General features: G+C 36.5%; 1 protein-coding gene across 6 annotated transcripts in view; it reads left to right on the forward strand.

The window, feature by feature from the left end:
• Positions 1-23,894, forward strand: part of UBE3A (ubiquitin protein ligase E3A) — a 53,843-nt gene extending 29,949 nt beyond the window's left edge. For all 6 annotated transcript variants that reach the window (XM_032100301.1, XM_032100304.1, XM_032100305.1 and 3 more), the window contains 9 exons: positions 795-1,105; positions 5,023-6,278; positions 14,374-14,518; positions 18,122-18,327; positions 20,542-20,706; positions 21,102-21,257; positions 21,352-21,425; positions 21,889-22,032; positions 22,250-23,894. In XM_032100301.1, the coding sequence (XP_031956192.1) occupies positions 795-1,105; positions 5,023-6,278; positions 14,374-14,518; positions 18,122-18,327; positions 20,542-20,706; positions 21,102-21,257; positions 21,352-21,425; positions 21,889-22,032; positions 22,250-22,370 (2,578 nt within the window). In that variant the 3' untranslated portion in view covers positions 22,371-23,894. The remainder of the gene's footprint in view (positions 1-794; positions 1,106-5,022; positions 6,279-14,373; positions 14,519-18,121; positions 18,328-20,541; positions 20,707-21,101; positions 21,258-21,351; positions 21,426-21,888; positions 22,033-22,249) is intronic.

Consider the following 23,894-nt stretch of genomic DNA (forward strand, 5'->3'; position numbering starts at 1 on the left):
ATATATAGTACTGAGCACATAAACTTGTACAGCAATACAGCTGTGATTTTTCAGAATACCTACTTGCCACCTATGATGGTAAGAGAAACAGAAGGATTTGGCAGATACTGCTTTTTTGGATTTTTTTTTTTCTTTCTTTTTAGAGAACCGTATAATTTATTTAAGCTGAGGAGAAATATATTCAGCCTTGAGCACATCTGTAATTGTGTTTTTGGCATCAGTTTAATTAATAAAGGAATATTTTTTGTGCGGATTTAAATAGACTAAATATGGTAATTTAGTCATCTGGAATCTTGTTAAAATGGGTAAAATAGTGTAGTATTGATAGTATTGCTAAATAAATGTCTGAATTGTTTGTGTTTTGTGCCTCTTCCGTCTGTCAGTGGCGACCATGCCTCAGTACTATATATTAGATTCAACACCTGTACAACATCCAGTTCTGTTTCGGTTGCAGCCTTGTTTTGCATTCAAATTGCTCTCTTTTGTAGCAACAGCTGAGATTGTTCAGAACTGTACAAGATTGTCTCCACTGTAGCATTACCATAAAAAACTACGCATGAACAGGATTTATTTTTCACTTACATAGAACCCACAAATTAAATTGTGTGTTAAATATATTTGCATTTGTCAAGATGAGAATCCTGGATTTTAAAAAATCTTCTGATGTGTTCTTTCTGACAGAAATCTTGTGTTTCAGTGCCTGACTAATCTCTGCCTTGCTGATGCTATTGAATGAGCTTTGTATGTGAATGCTCCACTAATCCTTGTACTTACTGTTTGAATGTTTGCTACAGGAAGCGAGCAGCTGCAAAGCATCTAATAGAGCGCTACTACCACCAGTTAACCGAGGGCTGTGGAAATGAAGCCTGTACAAATGAATTTTGTGCTTCCTGTCCAACTTTTCTCCGTATGGATAACAATGCAGCAGCCATTAAGGCCCTCGAGCTTTATAAGATTAATGCAAAACTCTGTGATCCTCATCCCTCCAAGAAAGGAACGAGCTCAGCTTACCTAGAAAACAATTCCAAAGGTGCCCATAACAATTCCTGCACTGACAGAAAAATGAACAAGAAGGAAATGCAAGGCCCAAGAGATGACTTTAAAGGTAAGATGTTTACAATTTTCATAAAATAAAACACATTTCATTTGCACGAGTACAAGCCAGCAGAATTCACTCTGGTGGTGTTCTGCTGACTTTAGTAAAATGCAGTGTTAAACAGTCAAGTATTTTACTATGGTTTTGGAAAAATGGGGGGATTAATGCTGAACACTGATTCCAGACCTAGATCTTGACCGCATCTCTGTTAAAATCAACATGCATTTGTTGTCTTACAATAATAATGATTTTTGCAAATATAGAAAAGCTTTAAGTGCTTTTGTAAGACTGTTTTGGTTTTGCTAGTTTCGTAACTCTTCTGCAGTTAATAAATTATAAAAGTTATACTATTAGCTAATTCCAGATTCTTTGCTAAGAAACTTAACAGATGAAGAAAATGATACAGTGGGTGATAGGCAATGCATTCACTAAGCTAAAAATGTTTGAGCACAGTTATTTTTAAACCAGTGTAAAATGAAATACTGTTCTGTATATGTTTTCTAACTTCTGTTTAGCTTTTCAAACTCTCTCTAATTGTAAATACATACTAATAGAATAGTGTTAGTTGTTGCCAAAACCCGTGATGCAAACACATCCAGAAACCAGGCCAAATGTAATTAAAGCCGTTAACCTTTGAGCAGACCTTTTTTAACTATTGCGGCAAAAAGTGGTACAAACGCAAGTCCAGATCCATTTATTTTTGCTAAAGAAGGTGAAATTGTTTACAGCAAAGATTTAATAAACACTACAGAATCAGCAATAAAACATAGTACTGTGTTATAAGCAACCCAAGATGTTCCAGTCAATAGCAGCATCAGTTTGTTCTTTATCTGATGCAAGGATAAATTTCTCCCCAAATTATTTACGATCTGAATAAGCAGAGAGGCAAACACTGGGAAAGGGAAGGCAATGTAGCCTTAGATGAGAAAGAGGCACATTAAGTCTATTTTGTGATTTTTCTCTTGATTTTTTTGTATTTTTTATGGAGCTTTTCAGATACAGAATTTTCCTTATTCTTTCTAACCATCCCCTCTCCCCAAGGCGGGTACCTAAGAGTCTTCTCAACCTACCTCCAGAGACAGTCTTTTGGCTACAGCAGTGACTCAGACTTCCTCTTTTGGAGCATCACAAGTACTGACCTTTCTTTGTACCTGTATAGACAGAGAACTTTAATGCATTCTTAAAGCCCATCTGAGGCTAGTTACCTTTGGAATTGGATGATGTCTAAGGAATCTAGCACTCAGAATTGTTTAAGGTCTATGTGCTACAACAGTTACTGGGAAAATTGCAGCTAAGTTTAGCAAAGCCAAGGAAAAGGATGTGTGACTTGTTTTTATGCTTGACATAGGATTGAAAGTTCTAATAAATTGAAAGAAATAATCCTTCAGAAGTAATTACCTAAATTACTTTTCTCGAGTTCTAAGCCCTAAGACTGTTACCTTTGAGGAAAAAATTCCGTGGAAGCCATTGTCAGCATCTCAGTAATACCTTAGATAGCAGTCCGCAAACAAGGAAATAGAGAAATCACAAATATATAGAAAGCATAGGTTACAATTGTAATCAGAGAGGAAGCATCATTTAAAAATCGATGTTGTCATTACCTGGGAATCTATTTTCAATTTTGATCACCAAAATATTAAATTGGAAACAGAGAAGGTCAGTTGATAGGCAGCAAGGAGACAATGACAACAAAGCTTCCATAAGAGATAAAGAAAATATAATTAATGAATTCGCTAATTAGGGAGTGTGTTGTTGGCAATATATAGATCACACGCAGTCTTTTTCACAGTCAAGGATCACTGTTAAAACTTGACTTCATGTGCAGGTTTTTGACTTCATGGTGCAGTATTACTGAGAACAAGGTCTGAGAGGAGTTGCTTTACTGGATTGCTTATTTGGAATAGAGGACATGAGAGGAAAAAGCATGTAAAAGCTCACAGATCCAGACACAAGTCAGCTAAAATTGGCTTGTGTTATGGTGAAGCTTCACTTAGGTTTGTTTTCCTCCAGCTGTTCTCAGTGCTGTACAGTAAAAATGGGGCAGACCTTTATGGCAGCTCAATTACAGGATGGTCATGGGATAGGACTTAAAGCTGCTAGGAAACTGCTGATGGTATTATTAAATATTTTAATTGGAAATAGTACATGGTTAGTTCCTGTAATACTAAAACGTTTGAAAGAGTGAATGAGGAATTCCTATTCTAAGTATGGAAATCTGAAATGTGTTATATTGTTAAATTGTCAACTTGTGTTGATAATTTTTATGCTATGAATAATGTCTATGGTCCAGACTCAATGAACTTGAGACTGTGGTCCTCATTTTGAGGAGCTGTCTCATGGGACATCATCTGTATCAGCAGTTAAATTTCTCTTAACACAAGAAAATTAAAACTTCTTTTAAAACAAGTTTTTCTTCCTGAGCATGCACTGCAGCAGACAAAAATAGATGCTGTATTAAGCTTGAATCCTTTCATAATGGTTTCAGTAGAGCTGTTTTTTTAACAGGACAGATTTTAGTTTTGAGCTTTGTCAGCATTTTCAGATTGGAGTCAATCTAAGTAGCATGACATAAGGTTAACCTTTCCTGTGTTAGATGTGCTCAAAGAGTGGCTTGGGATTCTGTGAAAGTCAGTAGGTTGTCTGTCTTGTCATCATCTAGTTTGTATTTTTAATTTAATGACTTCTTGGAATGAGTATCAGTCTAGGTAATTACATTTCAAAATATGTTAATGTACAACATCTTTATTAAACATGTCTTTATTAAAATGATAGAATTCTTTCTGCAGAGATAGGTAGTTCTAGCATGGTTAGTGAATACAGTTCTGAGATGTTTTCTAGATCTCTAGAGATGCAATTAAACAGATTCTGTTTTAATTCTAAATTATGTGTCAGTTCAGAAGAATCTGCTTAAACCAGAATATCTTTTCAAGGTCTGATCATGTGGTAATCCTACTGTAAATCATCACCTGATATGAAAGCATCTGTGGGTTCTGTTTGAGAAGTAACATAGAAAGCTATAAATAATGTTTTCTTTCTTTTTTCTAAAGAGAAAGGAAGATTTCAAATAGCAAATGGACCCTTCAAATATCTTATTTTGTATCAGGAGTTGGGGGAGAGGGAAAACAGACAGGTATTTGGAGCAGATGATCTGTGTAAACTATCTTGTTCATCTGAATAGCTTGTTGATGAGTATACCCAAATTGCTTATCTTAGTGAGGCCTAATGTACAAAGAAATAATCTACGTGCCCCACTGTATATGTAATTTAGAAGGCAGCATAAATTTCAGAGCATATATTGAGGGCTTTGGGAGGGTTTTCAGGCATCGATTTAGTATAAAAACAGTTGGAGAAAGCATGAAAAAGAGAAATAAGAAATCTTACATTCCCATTTAAATACCACAAAACAAGTGATTGAGCCTTTTCTTCAAGGTTTGGTTTTAAGGGTGAAAAAATGTGTGAAGTCCATAAACATGAGCTGTGTTCGAAAAAAGAGGTTGATGCAGTCTAGTTTGTTTAGTTTAATGACTTACACATTAACTGTGCAGATTTACCAGAAGACTGTATTGTTGCAGCCTTAGTCATTAAGTCTCGTAAAGTTTAAACCTCTTACTGATTGCTCTTGTTTAGACAATAGAGTGCTGTTAACTACCAAATGTAGTTAATTGGCTGCAAAACAGTTTCACCATTGTGCACATTCTCTGATTGACATTCATGAATAAAATATTTTACAAAGTCAGTGAATGAAATCATGATGTTTCTTGCTAATGAAATTATAAAGTATCTGTCTTGAATTTATTCAGCACTGACACTGTTTTTTCAATTTTAAGGGTGATATGACACACAGATCTCTTGGGTAGGGCAAGCCAGAAGTATTTTATCATTTTAATTTTTATCTTAATAAAATGAATAACTTTATCTTTTTATAGATGTGACTTTTCTAACAGAAGACAAGATATATGAAATTCTTGAACTATGTCGAGAAAAAGAGGATTATTCCCCTTTAATCCGGGTAATTGGGAGAGTGTTTTCTAGTGCTGAAGCACTGGTACAGAGTTTCCGAAAAACCAAGCAGCACACCAAGGAGGAGCTCAAGTCTCTTCAAGGAAAGGATGAAGACAAAGATGAAGATGAAAAGGAAAAAGCTGCCTGTTCGGCTGCTGCTATGGAAGAGGATTCTGGTGCATCGTCATCTTCATCATCAAGAATAGGTGATAACACACAGGGAGATAATAACCTCCAAAAACTAGGCCCAGATGAAGTGTCTGTAGATATTGAAGCAGTCAGACGGGTCTATGATAGGTTACTTTCTAATGAAAAAATAGAAACTGCCTTTTTAAATGCACTTGTGTACTTGTCACCTAATGTGGAATGTGACTTGACTTACCATAATGTGTACTCTCGGGATCCTAACTATCTGAATTTGTTTATTATCGTTATGGAGAATGGCAATCTTCATAGCCCAGAATATCTGGAAATGGCTCTACCATTGTTTTGCAAAGCAATGAGCAAACTACCCCTTGCAGCTCAAGCAAAATTGGTCAGATTGTGGTCTAAGTACAGAGCAGATCAAATTCGGAGAATGATGGAAACATTTCAGCAGCTTATTACTTACAAAGTCATAAGCAACGAGTTCAATAGTCGTAACCTAGTGAATGATGATGATGCTGTTGTTGCTGCTTCAAAGTGCTTGAAAATGGTTTACTATGCAAATGTAGTAGGAGGGGATGTGGATACAGATCATAATGAAGAGGAAGATGAAGAACCCATCCCAGAATCAAGTGAACTAACTCTTCAAGAGCTGTTGGGTGAGGAAAGAAGAAATAAAAAAGGTCCTCGAGTGGACCCACTGGAAACTGAACTTGGTGTTAAAACTATAGATTGCAGAAAACCACTTATCCCTTTTGAAGAATTTATTAATGAACCACTGAATGATGTTCTAGAAATGGACAAAGACTACACTTTCTTCAAAGTAGAAACAGAGAATAAATTCTCATTTATGACCTGTCCCTTTATATTGAATGCTGTTACCAAGAACCTGGGATTGTATTATGACAATAGGATCCGGATGTACAGTGAAAGACGCATAACTGTGCTCTACAGCTTAGTTCAAGGGCAGCAGCTCAACCCATATTTGCGACTTAAAGTGAGACGTGATCACATCATCGATGATGCTCTTGTCCGGGTAAGTCATGCAGCAACGTGGAACTTGGGTTTGTTGTGTCTGACTACTGCAAACTACATGGGCTTGGAGTAACTGAAAAGGACTCTCTGTGAGTGCATAGATACTAGATTTCCTCTAGAAGAATCTCAGATAGCTTTATTGTTTGAATTCTAAGCATGATGCTGAGATTTGTATGATTCAGCAGAACACTTCTGCTCAGAGTGGTTGCAGATTTAGATGTTTGCAAGTGCCAAATAGCTCTTATTCCCCATTATCAGATCCTGCACGGATCTGAATGGTGAGCATAACCAACTTCTGTTTCTTGTCCTCTGCACTGTCCTGGATTATCTTCTGATGTGAGGGATTTTCAGATGGAAGTTGAAATTAAAACCTTTTAGTTGTGTACTCTTCTTGCAGACTTCTAAATTTCTAGAAATAAAGCATTGTTGCAATTTGGTGCAAATACTGATATGACTGAGAAAGGAAAAGACAGACCTGTTAATACAGAGAAGTATGAGAGCAGCCTGTTTCTGAGTATGCTGACTTACTGAATTAAAACTTAAAGCCAAGTCTTCGTGCATTTTTGAAAGAGGGGAATCATACAGGATACAAACTATTTTACAGTAAATAGGTCCATATATGACCGAAATACATTCTTTAATTCTAGGACCTTTCCTTTTTTTTTTTTTTTTTGTTTAAGCTGATGATTTTCAAAAACTCATTTTCCCATGTTCTGTTACTAAAGCACAAGGTTTGCAAATTTTTAAACTTACCCTTGGCTTTAAAATTTGTCACTGAAGAGCCAGAGAGATATTTAGAGAGGTTTTGGGGAAATTACCTGATTTTTGCCTCTCAGCCCAGCTGTTACTTGTAGTTAAATTTGATGACTTTAACTGCCACTGAAGGTCACATGTGAGAGCCCTAAATGAGCTCCTACCTTGATTTTTCTGTATGCCTAGCAATTTCTAGCTGGGTTAGCTGCTTCATGGGAATTGCTGATATTGTGACTTGTCGGGGAAAATATTTGTCTTCAGTACCAAAAGAAAAAATAAGATTGTGGTGCAGAAATTGGCTCCTGTCTGTAAACTCAACTTTTTATTAGACAAATAAATACAAAAATACTGTGGTTTTTGATTTAAGAGTAGTCTTTGTAATTTCACTATCTGTCAGACTTAGAGTTGTGTCTAGTTAGGTTTTGTCTTATTATTGTAATGGAGTTTATTCCCTAAATGTTCCGTTTTGGGCACGTAAGTACTGAAAAAAAGGGAGGGACAGTACTTTCTCTTTAGGAGAGGATGAGCTAAAAGAGCATAAGAGCTAGTTTTAGGACATTCTTTTTAATGTCAGTTGCAGCAGAAGAAAAGCAAACCTTCGTCTTTATGCTGATATAAGAAGGAAAATCCATAAATAAGAGAAAAGGCATTCTTTCACATACTGCTTGTTGTGGAAGTTGCAATCTTTGAGGACAAAAAAAAAATATGTTTAGTGTAGGTTAAAAAGCTTATGGGCAACATCGAGTTGCAACGGGGCCACAGCAGTCACTGCTGTGCATACTCTTGGCCTGTAGGAAGTTTAGGAAATTTAAATCAGATTAAGCTCAAACATACTAATCTAAATTGTGATGCACTTGCAGCAGCCCTTGCACAGCCTAGCAGCCTGAGTTACATGCCTGGGCAGTTGCCATGGATCTTCCTATGGCTGTTAATTTAAGTTGCCAGAGTATGCTAAATTGTGGTGACCTGACTGTCAGAGCTCCAAGAAAAGTAAGGATTTTAAACTGTTTATTCTGGGACAGAAAATAAAGGGAAAAGATAAAATTGTTCTAAACTCATGTAGTCTGAACTAAACTGTAGTGGTAGCCAACAAGACCAAGTGCAGCCCAGGCATTTCTCAGAAGTGGAAAATAGATTATATTCCATAAAATGGAGATGAACACAGATGTGCCATCCACAGTGGAGGAAGGGAATACGTGCTGTTTCAAACAGATATTGCAGGGTAGCTGTTGTGGGATCATGTGGACTTAAGGAAAATTGTATTGATAAATGTATGAAGTGGGTACAGAATCCACCTTTTAACTACTGATATGTCTTAACTGATGATACAAAGTATCAGTTCTCAAGGAATATATTTTAAATATTCCCCAGGAAGTGTTAGTGAATGGAAACATGTAATTTCACTGTTGACCATAGTGTGCCTAGGTCTCTTTCATTTGTTTCTTCTCATTTTAATATCAGAAAGGATGCAGTAGAAATACATTTAGAGAACTGAGAGTCTCTTCAGAGAAATTGTAAAGTCCCCTTAAGGGTAAAAAAGATGATGGAGAGGACATAAAAGATGGATGGAGAAGTTGAGTGAGAAATAATGGTTTTCTCAACTGGTAGCCCCTTGTTTTATTATCAAGAATCAGGCTTAATGTAAGCAAAATGACCTTTTTTTCACACTGTGTGCCTTAAAATGGTGAATGTCTTTGCCCAGGACCTGTAACTCTTTGTGCAAGAAAGATCCATCAAGAGCTAATGGACATTACAGGCATTTTGATGTGAGCCACACACAAACCTCAGGAAATCTCTAAGCTGCAATTGTGCTGGTAGCTGGGAAGCTGTTGCAGGGGAGATACTGTTCCATGCTGTCACCTTTCATCAGGGAGTGCCCGATCTGTTCAAGAATTGCGAGCTGTTGTTACTTGTACTCTCTGTACCTGGTTGAGAAGTGATTTTAGTAATTTTCACAGTTACTTCCTAGTTGGTCTGAAACAGGTCTGGAGGAAGCTCTTCAGTCTCGTGTCCTAAGCCTTAAAGCAGTTTGCTCTATCTCTGATGGGAATCTAAGATGGGTACCATGAGCTTCTGTAGCAGCAGTGACAGCATCAAACCTGAGTGAAAGCAGCACTGGATGAGTTTGCATCATGGATGGCTGCAGTTTTGGGTGTACAGTATTTAACTTAGGAAGTATCTCACTGAAAAATACGAGAAAGATCTTTCCAAGATAATGATCTTCAGTAGTGGAAGCATGTTCCTAGGTCTGTTCAGTGACAAAATGTTTCTAAACATGCTTAAATTACAGGTGATTGATTACCCATGACAACTACCAACATATTTACCCTCAAATTTCATATTTTTTTTAACTTAAGGGGTTTGAATATTTACAGACCTTTTTGAATTGTAAGGAACTACTGTTTAGGTCACTAGACTTGCGTCTTTACAGAAGAGTCAGTGAAGACTTTTTTGAGTATATATGGAATAAGTGATGACTTCCTGATAAAATTATTTTCAAGAATATTGACTAAAATGAGGTTGAGATTGTCTTGATCGTATTTTCCTTATTGATGTTGAATATTTTTCAAACAAATACTTTGATCAGCATTTGCAATTACTTGCAAACACTCTAAATACTGGCCGCTTAATTAGTTGAGCTAATGAAGTCATTACCAAACTGTTTTTCTTCTATCAATACTTAATATTTTAGCTTTTATAATTCAGTATGTATATCTTCTCACTTTCTGGACTTCATTAAAGCTAATATGAACACTGGTAAGTGATTTTTTTTTTGTTACTATTATTACCGTAGGACTTTTTTTCTTTTACTAAGAATTTGAAGCTATGCTTCTTAAATACCTTAAAAGCAATATCTTGTTTTAAGTTTCTTATTAAGAGAATCTTAGTTCCCTGAAACACATACATCTAAGGAAAAATTTTGGTTACAAATTCATGGTTCAGTTTCTTTGCATGTATGAAACTTGCCTCAGAAATTTATTTTTCATTTTTTATTGGAAATCATTTAACAAAACATCTTTCTTTGTATAATATACTTCTTGTATACTCATTTGCATGTTAGTCTGAAAAGTCACCCGGGGACAAGGGTAGAATGTTGGAATTTGTAACACTTTAGTCCCCACTTTTTTTTAAGGAACCCTTATATTTGGGAGTTGGTTTGTAGTTCCTGAAAGCTCAGTTTGCAGTTCCTGAAAGCAGTTAACATGGTTTCTTTTTTTCTATCTAACAGGTTTAATAGGTTAGCTGTACTGCTGAGTCATGTTGTGTGAGTGTGGTGGTAATGAAAGGAAATATATCCTTAAATCCCCTCTTCTGCCTTGTCATTCCCCAAGAGCTATTTCTTTCATCCCCTTCTTCTGAGTTTACTCTTGCCCCACCCCCATGGCCCAGGTTATATGTGGCGTTCTTCTCAGGTAGCAGTAATTTAAAGGGTGTGAGTTATGACACACAACTTCTGCAAGTGAAAATGTGGTGGATTCCTTCAGCAGAATCTGGCTTGTACTTGCTTGCAAATTAGAAATTCACTTTGACAAATTTCTCATGTCATGTAGACAGCTAGTGGGCAGCAACCCTCTCTGCTAGTAAATACTTGGCTGAATGTCTTGATGACCAAAACTCTTACGTGACACCTGAAGCCAGTAGGCACATTCTCTCCCATATTAGCAGCAAAGTACTTCAGGAGATTTAACATTGTTTTAGTCAAAGTCAAAGTTTGTGTGTCCAGGTGAAAATGTATCACTGGTATGCCTTGGTTGGATGCAGAGCATGTGACTGTTGATGTTTGCAAGCTCCAAATGCACGAACTGTAAAGTACAGCTGGGGAAAAGGCTGCTGTGTCATTATATGTCAGTAATAGTGACTATTACTTTCCATGCCAGTTTTTAGAAAAACGTGTTGACCAACTTATGTCATGATGTGTCACTGGTACTCTCAAGCTTTAATTAGTTGTATTCTGTCATTTTTGCTATCTAGTGTGGAAAATATTCCTGCCTTTGCCTTAAAGAGAACTTTATGTTATGCTAGAACTAAGGTGGTTTGTGATCATTTTAACTGCATAGAAATTAGTTCAGTTGCTATCAGTTTTAAGCAGGTTGCCAAACGCCGGTGTTGCAATTAAGCTTTTAAATGTTGTCATATTTCTGAGGTTCAGTGAGCATTCCTGTCTTTCAGGAAAGCAGTGTTATTCTGTAAACAAAGTAAAATCACCCAATCTCTTAAGCTGTGGTACAGTGTTGTGTTTCAGCAAACAAAATACAGATATTCTTTATAACGTTGTCTCTCAGCTTTCAGCTTTTCAATTCAGACATTCTTCTGCTGCTTTAGACATGCTACACACCTGCTTCTTAGGAAGTCCCTGGAAAACACGATTATTTCAATGACTTGGCCAGTCAAACTATCGTGACAGAAAACAACTTCTAAAACTTTGGTAATTCACACAGCTGGATTGTGTTTATCCAGCAGTATCTGTGTTGACAAGATTGAGGTAGCTGTGATTACTAAAAACAAAAAAGAAAGGCCCCAAAAAACCCAAGAACCAGACAACTATAACTGAAGTTCATACTTCCCTGCTATAGAAACACTGCTGCAGTTCTGCTAAAATCCAGTGTCTCCTTACTGCTGTGTCTGCTGCTGTTTCCCACTGTATTCAGTTTTTATTGTGAAGCATCAGTGTTGACATGGATATTCAAAAGAGCAGCTAAACCCACAACTTTCAGTTGAGCAGCTTAGCAGCATTTTCCTGCTTATAGAATCTACTTCAAGGAGCATCAGGCTTTGCTCAAAATACTGGCTTTTGGGTAATCCTTTATCTGTCTTCCTTGCATACATCCAGTGCACTTGTTCTAATCTGCCTAGCCAGCATTGCTCAACTAAGACTGTTTCCTTCCTCTTTTTTTAATGCTGTTTTTTTCTCAGCCAGAAAACAATTTTGAAATTTCTTTAACTGCTCTAGATGTATAAATATGATCACTTTCCTTAGTGCATTTCCATGACACAAGAGAATCAATTACACTAGCACAAAGGGTTGCTGTCCCAAAAGAAAAGCAGGACACAACATTTGCTTTCTCAGAACTCATCAAATTCATAAAACATGCAATATAGTAAATTACTGGTGGTAAAGACTATGAAGCCAACAAAGTCATGACTGGGGACAAAAAAACCCCACAACTTTATTGCTGTCAGTTTTAAGTGGAAGGGATCCAAATAGAAGAATTTCTGTCTCTCCAGCTTGAACATTTAACCTGTATTTACAGTTTTAAATAAGTGCTAGCTCTCTACTTTTCAAGAAAAGTTGCAAGCTTGCCTTCATGTTTTTTGAACTGAGATTTATATGCTGTGAAGTTACACTCCCTCTCTTTCCAAATGTAGTTTTCAATACCAGGCAGTGCAATTTTTTCTCCACATGCTCCTTTTGCATGGAGTCCTTCAAAGTCTTCAAACCTGTTATGATAACCACCCTAACTCTGTCACCCATCCTGCCCTGCTGTGCTGCTTGGATCATGTCTGGCTGACTTGGCAGTTAGCAGAAGAAAATGTGTCTTGCTGGTGGTGTGATTTTATGAGTCAATGGTGTCATTACTGCTGCCTTTCCCTTCTCTGTTCTGTTCCAGTTTTACTTTACACTTCTGTAGTAAAATTACGGGCTGTAAAGAGTGTTGGCATGTGTGCATAAGGTAAGGTAGTGAAATAAAAAGTAAGGTTTAGCATGCTAAGGACACCTGCTGGTAAGTACAATTTGCAGTAGCCCGAATCAGAGGCAAATCTCTCAAGTAATGGTCTTGGTAGAGGAGTATGCAAGGTCCATCTAGTGCCTAATTTACTGCTGCTGAGTTTTCTTCACCACGTAGGTATGTTTAGTCTATTGTGCTGTGTAAGTTTAACCAATGTGTTTATGCTTTTAAGTAGCTTATTTCTTAGCAGCTGCAAAGTATTCTTGCTTAACTTTTGATTTACTGAAAGGATACATTTTTGTTGTAATCAAGTGAAGGACCTGGCAATGTGCGCTCACAGCCAGAAATCCAGCCATACCCTGGACTGATCAAAAGCAGCATGGCCAGCAGGTCAAGGGAGGTGACTGTCCCCTTCTTCTACTCCATTCTTGTGAGACTGCCCCCTGGAGTGCTGCATCCAGCTCTGGGTCCCCAGCATAAGAAGGATGTGGACCTGTTGGATTGAATCCAGAGGAGGGATACAAAAATGATCAGAGGGCCGGAGCACCTCTCCTGTAAAGACAGGCTGGGAGAGTTGGAGTTGCTCAGCCAGAGAAGAGGAGTCTCCAGGGAGACCTTATGGAACCTTCTAGCACCTAAAGGGGGCTGATGAGAACTGGAGAGGAAGTTTTTACAAGGGCATGTAGTGATGGGACAAGGGGAAATGACCTCAATAGAGAAGTTTATATTAGATATTCAGAAGAAATTCTTTACAGTGAAGGTGGTGAGGCGCAGCAGCAGGTTGCCCAGGAAAGTTGTGAATGTCCTATCCCTGGAATTGTTTGAGGCCATGGGGCTTTGAGCAAGCTGGTTTACTGGAATGTGTCCCAGCCCATGGCAAAAGGGTTGGAACAAGATGATCTTTCCAGGTGCTTTCCAACGCAAACTGTTTTGTGATTCTGTGACCTCTAATGGCCTTTAGATAGACTTGAAACCCTTTCTTGTAAAATTTCAGATTTTCTATTGGCCTTAAATGAATTTTCACTTTCATAGCAGCAGTGCAGTAGATCTGTTTAAAGGCACTGAAGAAGTAAGAGCAAGAAATTTTTGAGACTTCCTCATTTAGGGTCAAGGAGAGGGGGTTGATTTGACTGTAATACTACTGTCTTCTTTGGTTTTAGGGGTTTTTTTTCCAGCTCTTTGTTTGAGAGATGCAACTACTCATCAAAGGCTTATTTTCTGTCTTCCAGTCTGGAAACATGTCTGTGTAATCCCTTCACAAAGCCGTTTATTGTCAAACATGTGGATCATATTGCAGACTCTTCATTGTCAGATGAATTTAATTAGCCCAGTAACACATCTTTTCTTCCTTTTTCTGTGAATTGTGTGCAAAACAATGATAACTTATTTTAAATAAGTGCTTAGAAGAATAGAAATAGAGAAGGCTAACAGCCTGTGAGCTTTAATGGGCTAACAGATCGGTTCTGTGGTAAATTTCTTGCTGTGTTAATCCCCAGATTCTAAAACATGCTTAGAGTGATTTAGCCTTACTATTGATTTCTCTGATTTTACTGTTGCGATTTGTGCTCACTTTCTTCTTTATTTTTGTGGGTACTTTTGGTTTCATTATTTGATACTAAACTATTCTAGTAAACAGATTTACTAATTAAATATTTCTATCTCTTCACTCAATAGCTAGAGATGATTGCCATGGAAAATCCTGCAGACTTGAAGAAGCAATTGTATGTTGAATTTGAAGGAGAGCAAGGGGTAGATGAAGGAGGTGTTTCCAAAGAATTTTTTCAGTTGGTTGTGGAAGAAATCTTCAATCCGGATATCGGTATGTGTTCTAATAATTTACTGATGTAACAGATTTTTCTCACAAAAGGTTGGTTGGCCTGGATAATCTTCCAAACTGGATTGTTCCATGTTTATACTTTCTATGTCCACTGCTGCTTCTCTCTGAAGCTCTCCAGATTCATTGATGGTGAGGAGAGTATTTGAGCACATTGAGGCTCCCCATGTCATCAGCAGTCATCCTCCTAAAGGAGGAATGATGGAAGGAGTAACTGTGTATAGTTAGTGAGAGCTATCATTGTTTGTTTGGATACAAATCAGTAGTACAGGGTTTCTTTGCAGGGTTCCTTTGTTTGTTCTCTCACCTTTCTCCTCACTTTGCTTTGTGATTAGCTTCTAGAATTAGTAATCAAACCAAAGAGGAAGAGCTTCTGCAATAATGCAAGAGTAGGACTATGGTGAGTTTTTGAGTTATTTCCTCCACTTCCTCCAGCTTAATAAGTCTGATAGTCTCCATTCTACAGATCCAAAGTGTGACAGCAATGTCAAATTTGATTATAGTTAAAGAATTTAGAGTAATTTGATATATTAGAGCCATAATTTTGTTTGTGTTTCAGCAGTCATATTTCCATCATATTCTTTTTTTCCTTGCTCCCTGCACCAATCATTTATGCAAGGACATGCTTCTTTTAGTGTGCAGCTTGTCTGCTACACTGAAAAGATGAAAATGTTATAAGAATACTTTGTGTTAGAATAGAAATTAGAGCTGCCAGGTTCCTATACTAATTTCACATTTTATGTGAAATATGATGTTACATTGTACTTCCTGTAATGGCTTCCATGAAAGAAGCCTAACAGCTCATGGCTGTTAATTTGGTTTCACTAGACTATTTTAAAAGAGAAAGCTGCTGTTCTTAGTTTTGTATCTTAGAAAATTAATGAAAATACACAGAAATCTACTTTGACCAGGTTAGAGAGGAAGTATCAATATCAAGTACCCAGAATCAGTAACAAAAATCTGAACCTTGGCACTTGCCCTTTACCATATGCAAACCAGTTCTTATAACAACTGGTGCAGAACCATAGACAAGTCTTACTCAGTCTGAAAAATGCTATGAACTTGGAGAGATCAGGAATCTGAATTAGCTTACTTTGAAGTATGGCAAAATAAGGAAATCTTAGTACTTTGACTGATGAAACTTTATTTTCAATGCAAAATAAATACATTTCCAACTTGAGATTATCTAAACAGAAGTTATATGGGTGTATTGAAATACTGTTTATTTAGTGATGCTAAAGTCGGCTTAAGCGAAGATCCAAGCACTGTGTATATACTCCCTGCATTTAAAGATAGGAGATAGATTAGATGTGCATGCATATTGTAAATTTTACTTCTGTATTAAAAATGTAAAAAAAAGTACATACACATTTTGTATTCATAGTAACTCTGGGGGGAAAAAGCTTTTTATTGGCTTTTGGCTTAAGTGTGTAAAAGCAGAACATGTAGCTTGCATTCAGTGTGTGTGTGTGTGTGTGTGTGTATATGTGTGTATATATATATGTATATGCATTGCGGTATAGCAGTTCATGTATGCATCAGATATACTAAGTGTGACATTTGTTGATTTATAAATGCTTTCTTTACCTGAGAAAAGGAAGGCGATCCTTTAAATGGAATTTAAAATGTCTGTCCTTTAATAGGTTTATTTGGAGAGATGTATATTGTTATTATAGTTTCTTCAACTTTTTGAGTATTTCCATATTAAACTACCTTAAAGTTTTACTCAAATGAGGCAATAACTCAGAAAAAATCATGGATTTATGACCAGCAGTCACCATGGTAAAGGGGAAGAAGTGATAACTTCATATAGCTTCAAGGGCAATTGTTTTCCCCTTCTTGCAGGTTCCAGTTTCTTCTGGTGTTTCATTATTATTTTAATGTACTGTAGTCTTAATTTTGTTAAGGGAGTAAAATACTGTATTTCGCCTTAAAGTGTTTCCAGATGTGGATCTGGGTAAACTCTTGATCCTTCATTATTAGACATTTTCTGGAGTTGTTTTGACAGTTTAACTTTTCCATGATATTCCAGTTAGTACAAGTCATTGCTTTTATGTACCAGTAATCCAGAAGTTACTTCAGAAAAGTTCAGAAAATGGAATACAGGATTTTGTATAATGTTTGTCTTACATATGTCTGAGTTGCTCATCCATTTCTGATTTCCAGTTGCCTTATCTGATGGGTCAGTCTATTATTTCTGTGCTCCCCTAATGGCTGACCCAGCTCTAGTCACTTAGGAACATAATCCGTTCTGGGGAGTAGCTGGAGTCTTTGAATGAGCTTGTAGTTCATTTCCTTACATGAAATGAGAAGAGAGTCTTTATCTCTTGATTGTAGATTATATTTTCAGTCTTCAGAGTAATTTTTTGTTCATGTGGCTTTGTAATCAGTTTGTACATCTGCACAGGTTGTAAACAAGCCTATCTTGTAAGAGCTGACAAGATAAATCCTTATGGCAAATGTAGTTGATATTCTTGACCACATGGATCTGACTTCTGGTGTTTTGAGAATAAACAGCCTGGGGCATTTTTACTTAGGCTCTGCCTGAAAATCATGAGACTTAGCTGTACAAGCATACCTGTCCAGGGTAGTCTCTCTCACCTTAAGTCTATGGGGTTTGCATTTATATTGCTTTAGTATCTAGTCAAGTAAGCAATGGATTTTATTGTAGGTTTCATTTAAATAATTTATAGCCTGTACACAAACTCCAGTTCCATAAACAAGAGCTATCTTGTGTCTTGCTACAGCCAAAAGGGTAAGGAACTCTGCCTGTCTCTTGTCTGCACGTTTTTCTCCCTATGCAGCTTCTGGCATGTGTCAGTTCAGCTGTTTGTTGAAGTCTTCAGTGCTCAGCTCATGAACTGAGCAGGAAATTGGTCACCTGAAATAGTGAACTGAGTGAGAGAAGCAAAACCACTCCCTTTAGACAGTGACAAGGTGTTAAAATTGCAACCCTTTCTGTGAAGCCGTGATCCATTTTCCTCTCAAGTTAAAATGTGTGTAATAGCTGCCGTAACAATGGTCCTTGAAACAAGCAAACAAATCCGTTGGGCATCTAACTCTAAAATCATGTGTGATGGTTAATCCCTGCTCCATCATCATAGCTTCTAATTCAGTAGTAGGGCTGCATCTAGTCCTGTTCCTTTGCTGAGACTGGCCTTTGAAGAAAGGCTGTCACTTTTTAGTAATTAGAGTCCTTCAGGATTGTTTCATCCACATGTTTTTGACCGTGTTCTTTTCTTGCACTGTTGTATTTATCAAAGTCACAGTCGCTGTTGGAGATGTGCTGCTGGTTCCTCAGTAGTGGAGGGGATGAAAGCTTGCGTACATGCAGCTTCAGTGAGTGTTGCAGGATATTGTATAACAGTTCTCTTGCACACTTTTAGTGGTGATGTGAGTAACAGTGTTCTGAGCAGCTCCAGTCACCCTAAGGTAAGTAGTTTCTCTTTGCCATTCAATTCAGTATAATGTTAAGTTAAACATGTCTTAAAGGCTAGTGCAAATGGGTTTATAATGGTATGTTTTATGTGCCCTTTTTATTGAATTGTTACCATAATCGTTCAACTTTTTGGGGTTTTTTTTCAACAGGGATGTTCACATACGATGAGTCTACAAAACTGTTTTGGTTTAATCCGTCCTCTTTTGAAACTGAGGGTCAGTTTACCCTGATTGGCATAGTACTGGGACTGGCTATTTACAACAACTGTATACTGGATGTACATTTCCCCATGGTTGTCTACAGGAAGCTAATGGGCAAAAAAGGAACTTTCCGTGATCTGGCAGACTCTCATCCTGTAAGTTCCTTATGTTCTTTAATAGTGCATTTTCCATGCAATAATGTAATCTATATTTCAGTTAAACACAAGATCACTGTCAGAACTGAAAGTGAAATAACCAGTGACCTGAGTGAAGAGTCTGTATTTGTTAAAATAAATTCATAGGCAGTAAAATCTCTTTCTACATTTGGTTTGGAGGAGGCAGAATTGTAGTGTCAATGAATAGGGCTCAGTATCAATAAAGCTTTGTTTTATTTTTTTACTGCATAAATTGCTAAATATTACTAAGCATTATTAAACATAAACAAGTATGTATCTTCCCAAAGAGACTTCTAAAATTAGGCTGTTGATAGCTATTTGTGGAGTTTCTATCAAAAAAAAGTGAAAGAGTAAACATGCAAAGGTGTGATGCTCTTACTGGTTTTTGTCTAAAGCAAAAGACAGATGAGGCAATGTATTAATATCCCTACAGTTAATGAATATCCCGTATCAGAGCAGTGATCAATGTCCATCTTCCCACACTCATTCCCAGCCAGTGGCTGTACACAAGCAGTGAGCTGTCCATGTGCTTTATTAGATAGAGCACACAAGTGTGTGTGCAGGATGTCTTGGCCCTGCTCCACCTGCAATCAAAGATCACCAGTGGCTTCCCCTCATGTTGCTAGAGGAGTTATTAGCAAGCTTCATTTTGTTTCAAACACTGGAACACTTCCCTTTTATAAGCAGTTATACAAAATCCTCATCTTTTCAAAAAAGATTAGTAAAATAATACTGTCTAAAAAGAACTGGCCTTTCACTTTTGAAAATGAGTCATGTGTAATCAAAAAATGTTATCTGGTCTGCTTTGCATGGCTACATACAACAGCATGCCAGATTCAACCAGTTTCTCTGTATAATGATTTTGAGAAATAGTGCCCCAAGTTTCCTCTAACTTTTATTACATATTCAGAACTCTTTATGACCAAAAAAAAGTGGATGCATTTCTATGGAACAGGGCAGTCAGGGCATTTCCTAATTTTTCTCCCCTGCTTTTATGTTTCTCCTCTAACACCTACACTGATTCCTTTTAAAATAATCCTTTTTTTAACTCTCTGTGTTTTCATATGATTTTAACACTTCAGAGCTTCTCAAACCCAAAATGAAATTCACAGTAGTCAAGCCTCCCAATGCTTTTTCTAATGCTGTAGAGCATGGAGAATAGGATGTTCACCAGCCCTCACCACCCATGGTTTCAAGTCCAGTGATTTTCAGTACAAGGTCCTTTTTAAAGATCCTGTGGAAAAATCAAAACCACACAGATAGTGAGAGGTTGAGGCTTACATGTAAACTTTCATGTTTCAGTTAAAACATTGAGGGGAAATGTCTTTCTTCTACTTCACTATAAAAATACAGTTGCACACAGTTGTCGCTTTCACCTTCGCTTTGTATTCTTTAGCCCCCACACCTCTATCACAGCCAAATAATAGTTCCTTTTCTGCACAGTCTGTGGTTTCTAAGAGATTCTTGGGCTTTTCTTAAGGCATAGCAGGGAGGAAGGCTGGTTGCTCCTTGGAATAGAGCAAACTCTTACAGGTAATTTCAGATTCTACTTGGTGAATTCTGACCTAACTTGAGGTTCGGTGGGGTATTTTTGTTGTTGGTTGTTTTTTTTGTTGTTTGTTTTGGTTTGGTTTTTTTTTTTTGGTTCATAAATGTCGTCTTATGTTAAAGACTGCCCCATCTGTGTTGCTTCAGGATTACTTCCTAGTTGATTTGTGTTTTAAATAAGAAGTAGAAGATAAAAGCCTGCTGTCTGAATTTTATCTGATATAAAATACAGGGGTTTCTCTGATTTTTAACTTAAAAATGTTCCCCTTACTAGTGTAACATATTCTGGTTGCCTAAAGTAAAGACAGATTCAAAAGACTTAAAAGAAGAGGTTGTCAAAGGCTTTTAAACTGCAGGTTTGACCATTGCATTTTGGAAGATTGGTGGGTACTAAAAGGCTCTTTTAAGTGAGTTATCACTGATTGCCATGTTTCTTTTTTATCTTAATATCTTCTATTGTTTCTCTTTACAAATACTGAGCTTAGTAAACAATTGTTTGGACTGCTATGGGAGATTTTTATGTGACTTGTGTCATAGAATATAACAACCATTTTTCGAGGCGGGTGGTTTCATGTCTTCTTGTATTGCTTAGTGAAATCTTTTCAAAGCTTATTTGTGAGAGACATGTATTTCTTACTCTGTTAGGTTCTGTATCAGAGTTTGAGAGACTTACTAGAGTATGAAGGAAGTGTGGAAGATGATATGATGATAACGTTTCAAATATCTCACACGGATCTCTTTGGCAATCCAATGATGCATGATTTAAAGGAAAACGGTGATAAAATTCCTATTACAAATGAAAACAGAAAGGTACATGTTGCACACTGAGCTTTTTAAACAGAATCTGTAGTTCTTACATATACTGTATGTAGAATTATGTAGAACCCTATAAAGGTTTGGTCTCACTTATAATTTTAAAGTTTAAAAGGCTTTTAAAATTGCCATAGCACAGTGTGGTTGCGAACAGAAAAGGTTTCTCTTAGAGAAAGCATCGATACATGTACACATAGCTTCTGGGTGGGATGTTGGGCCTGTTTGAGCAGTATTTGAGACTTATTCTTTTGTGTTGCTGAATAGAAGCTGAGCGCAGATGATCTGCACAGAATTACAGAATCATTTAGATTTTGGGGTCTTGTATTTTTGGGAGGTACTTCAAGTGGCATGTGTTGAAGCACTAAGGTTTTTTGGGGTTTATTTCCTTGCAGGAATTTGTCAATCTGTATGCTGACTATATACTCAATAAATCAGTAGAAAAGCAGTTCAAGGCCTTTCGGAGAGGATTCCACATGGTGACCAATGAATCTCCTTTGAAATATTTATTTAGACCAGAGGAAATTGAATTACTTATTTGTGGAAGTAGGGTAAGAATTCTGAATGTACACTAGAGAGTGGAGCTTTTTTTTGATCCTAAATATACAATTAGTGGTCGTCTTTAAAAATATCATCTTCTTACAGAATTTAGATTTTCAAGCACTAGAAGAAACTACAGAATATGATGGTGGCTATACAAGAGACTCTCTTATTATTAGGTAATTTTTTCTAATTTTGTAAAGATAAAAAGCACTTTATCTGCTTTTTTCTTCATAATGAATTTAATATTGTTGGATTTAGTATTTTTGTAGTACTGGAGATGCAAACATCTTGTGTAATTTCACTTTTCTCAAGTATTGTCATTAGAGAAGAGGAGATGGTATAAGTATTGTTGAATCAGTATAATTCCTTAGGAAACAGGAATAATAAAATATCTGCAGAACACAGCCAAATTAATTTTTAAAGCCAGTTAAACTGCAGTGTTTGGTAATATTTCTGATTTCTATTTCTGAATCTCATTTATTGGTAAGTACATTCTGAGAGTTTTGGTTTATGAATGCAACTTGTAAACTTGATGTTAAGACAGATTAGAATTACTACACCTTCAAAGCTCAATTACTTTTGAAATTTATATCAAAGAAAGTTTATGGTTTATTTACTTTTTGATTTCTTCCTTGGTAGGGAATTCTGGGAAATAGTCCATTCATTTACAGATGAACAGAAAAGACTGTTCTTACAGTTTACAACAGGCACAGACAGAGCCCCTGTGGGAGGACTTGGAAAGTTAAAGATGATCATAGCCAAAAATGGCCCAGATACAGAGAGGTAAAAAAAAAAAAATTTCATTTTGCTTGTTTTTTTAATAAATGAAAGTGAATTCCCTGCTTTTAAGTTATTGGCCTAGTTAAATCTGAAAGTTGAATCTATAAGAAAAGTATATTTTTTTCAAATTCATTCTTTTTGGACTTGTATAATAGAGATGTATTTCTTTTGCATGTTCCAAACTCTGAATTCTTTTCTTGTTTGTTTTTTTGTCCCACAGGTTACCTACATCTCACACATGCTTTAATGTACTTTTGCTTCCGGAGTACTCAAGCAAAGAAAAGCTTAAAGAAAGATTATTGAAGGCCATCACATATGCCAAAGGATTTGGCATGCTGTAATAAGTATAACAAAAGGGATTAAAAAATGATGGTGATGATGTCCCTGTCCAAAAAGGCCATAAGATAGTGAGCTACAGTAGTCACCTGTGTTTGTGCCTCCCTTCTTTACTGGGGACATTGGGCTGGAACAGCAGATTTCAGCTGCTTATATGAACAAAATCTTTATTTTTTCTTTTAGCGTGAAAGTGTTACATATTCTTTCACTTGTATGTACAGAGAGGTTTTCCTGAATATTTATTTTAAGGGTTAAATCACTTTTGCTTGTGTTTATTACTGCTTGAAGTTGAGCCTTTTTGAGTATTTACAAGAAAACAAACTGTACTCTCCCAAGGAAAATATTGCCATCATTTGTAGACCATGTAACCTTCAAGTATGTGCTATATTTTTGTCCCTGTATCTAATCAAATCAAAAACTGTACTTTTTGAAGAGTTTGCTTTTGAAACTTGAAGTCTTGAAAAACAGTGTGATGCAATTACTGCTGTTCTAGCCCCCAAAGAGTTTCTGTGCAAAATCTTAAGAATCAATAAAGATGGAAGGGAGAACTTGGAATGTTAAATTGCAGCCTTGAGAACTTTACTTTAGTCACAGCACAACAATTAAAATTCATTTCACTATATGTTGTCTTCACATGTCTTGTAATAAACTGTGTTTTTAATTAGGAAACGTTTCTTAGCATATGAAAGGGTAGAAATTTTAGTTAATTTTTTTAAAAAAAGAAGTTTACTGGGGAAAGTGCATTTTCAACTGAACAGCTTTAGAGTAGGGAGTGAAGTGTCTGGGAAAAAAAGATAGGAAGTTTTTGCTATATTATAAACAAAGCATGTGGAAGTGCACTTAAAATGAAGTTTTATTCTTAATTGCCTATTATGTTGACATTTTAAATAGACAATCCAAAGTCTTCCCTACATGTTATGTCATCATCATTTATTTAATGAATATTTTTTCCTACCTATCAAGGCACATGATCAGTGTTGCACCATAATCTAAAGGGATGGCTACTGTATTTTAATCTCATCTAACAATAAGCAAATTGAACAATATTAAACGTGAGGCCTACTTCATGTTGTACACTTCCAGCCATTAAATAAACTGTTAGAAAGTAAGTACTAAGGTTATGTTCATCTATTACATAAAGTATTCAGTAGGTTTTTAATTTAACTCTACAAATCATATCAGAAATAAATCCTTTACCTTTCGTAGTCTGTGTTTAATGTTAATTTCTCCTGTTGCAATATATGATGAAGGGATTATGCATTTGTAATTGCAGATGTAACTGGCATATCTCTTTTCCAATACAAGCTGCAGCGGGTGTGCAGAGCTGAGCTTGTGCCTTGACAATTGCTATAACTACCGATCAAACCCGTGACTGTGTGGAATTGGCATTAAAAGGCTTAGTTTTGAAATCATTGGAAAAAGAAAAGATGTCTTTCAGGACTATTTTAATAAATTCTTTCTAGTAATAGAAACAGACAACTGTTATGTAACTATGATGCTGAATAAAACAATGACCTTTTTTCACCATG

Source organism: Corvus moneduloides, chromosome 2, assembly GCF_009650955.1.
Source record: "Corvus moneduloides isolate bCorMon1 chromosome 2, bCorMon1.pri, whole genome shotgun sequence".
In the NCBI taxonomy this organism is placed as follows: domain Eukaryota; kingdom Metazoa; phylum Chordata; class Aves; order Passeriformes; family Corvidae; genus Corvus; species Corvus moneduloides.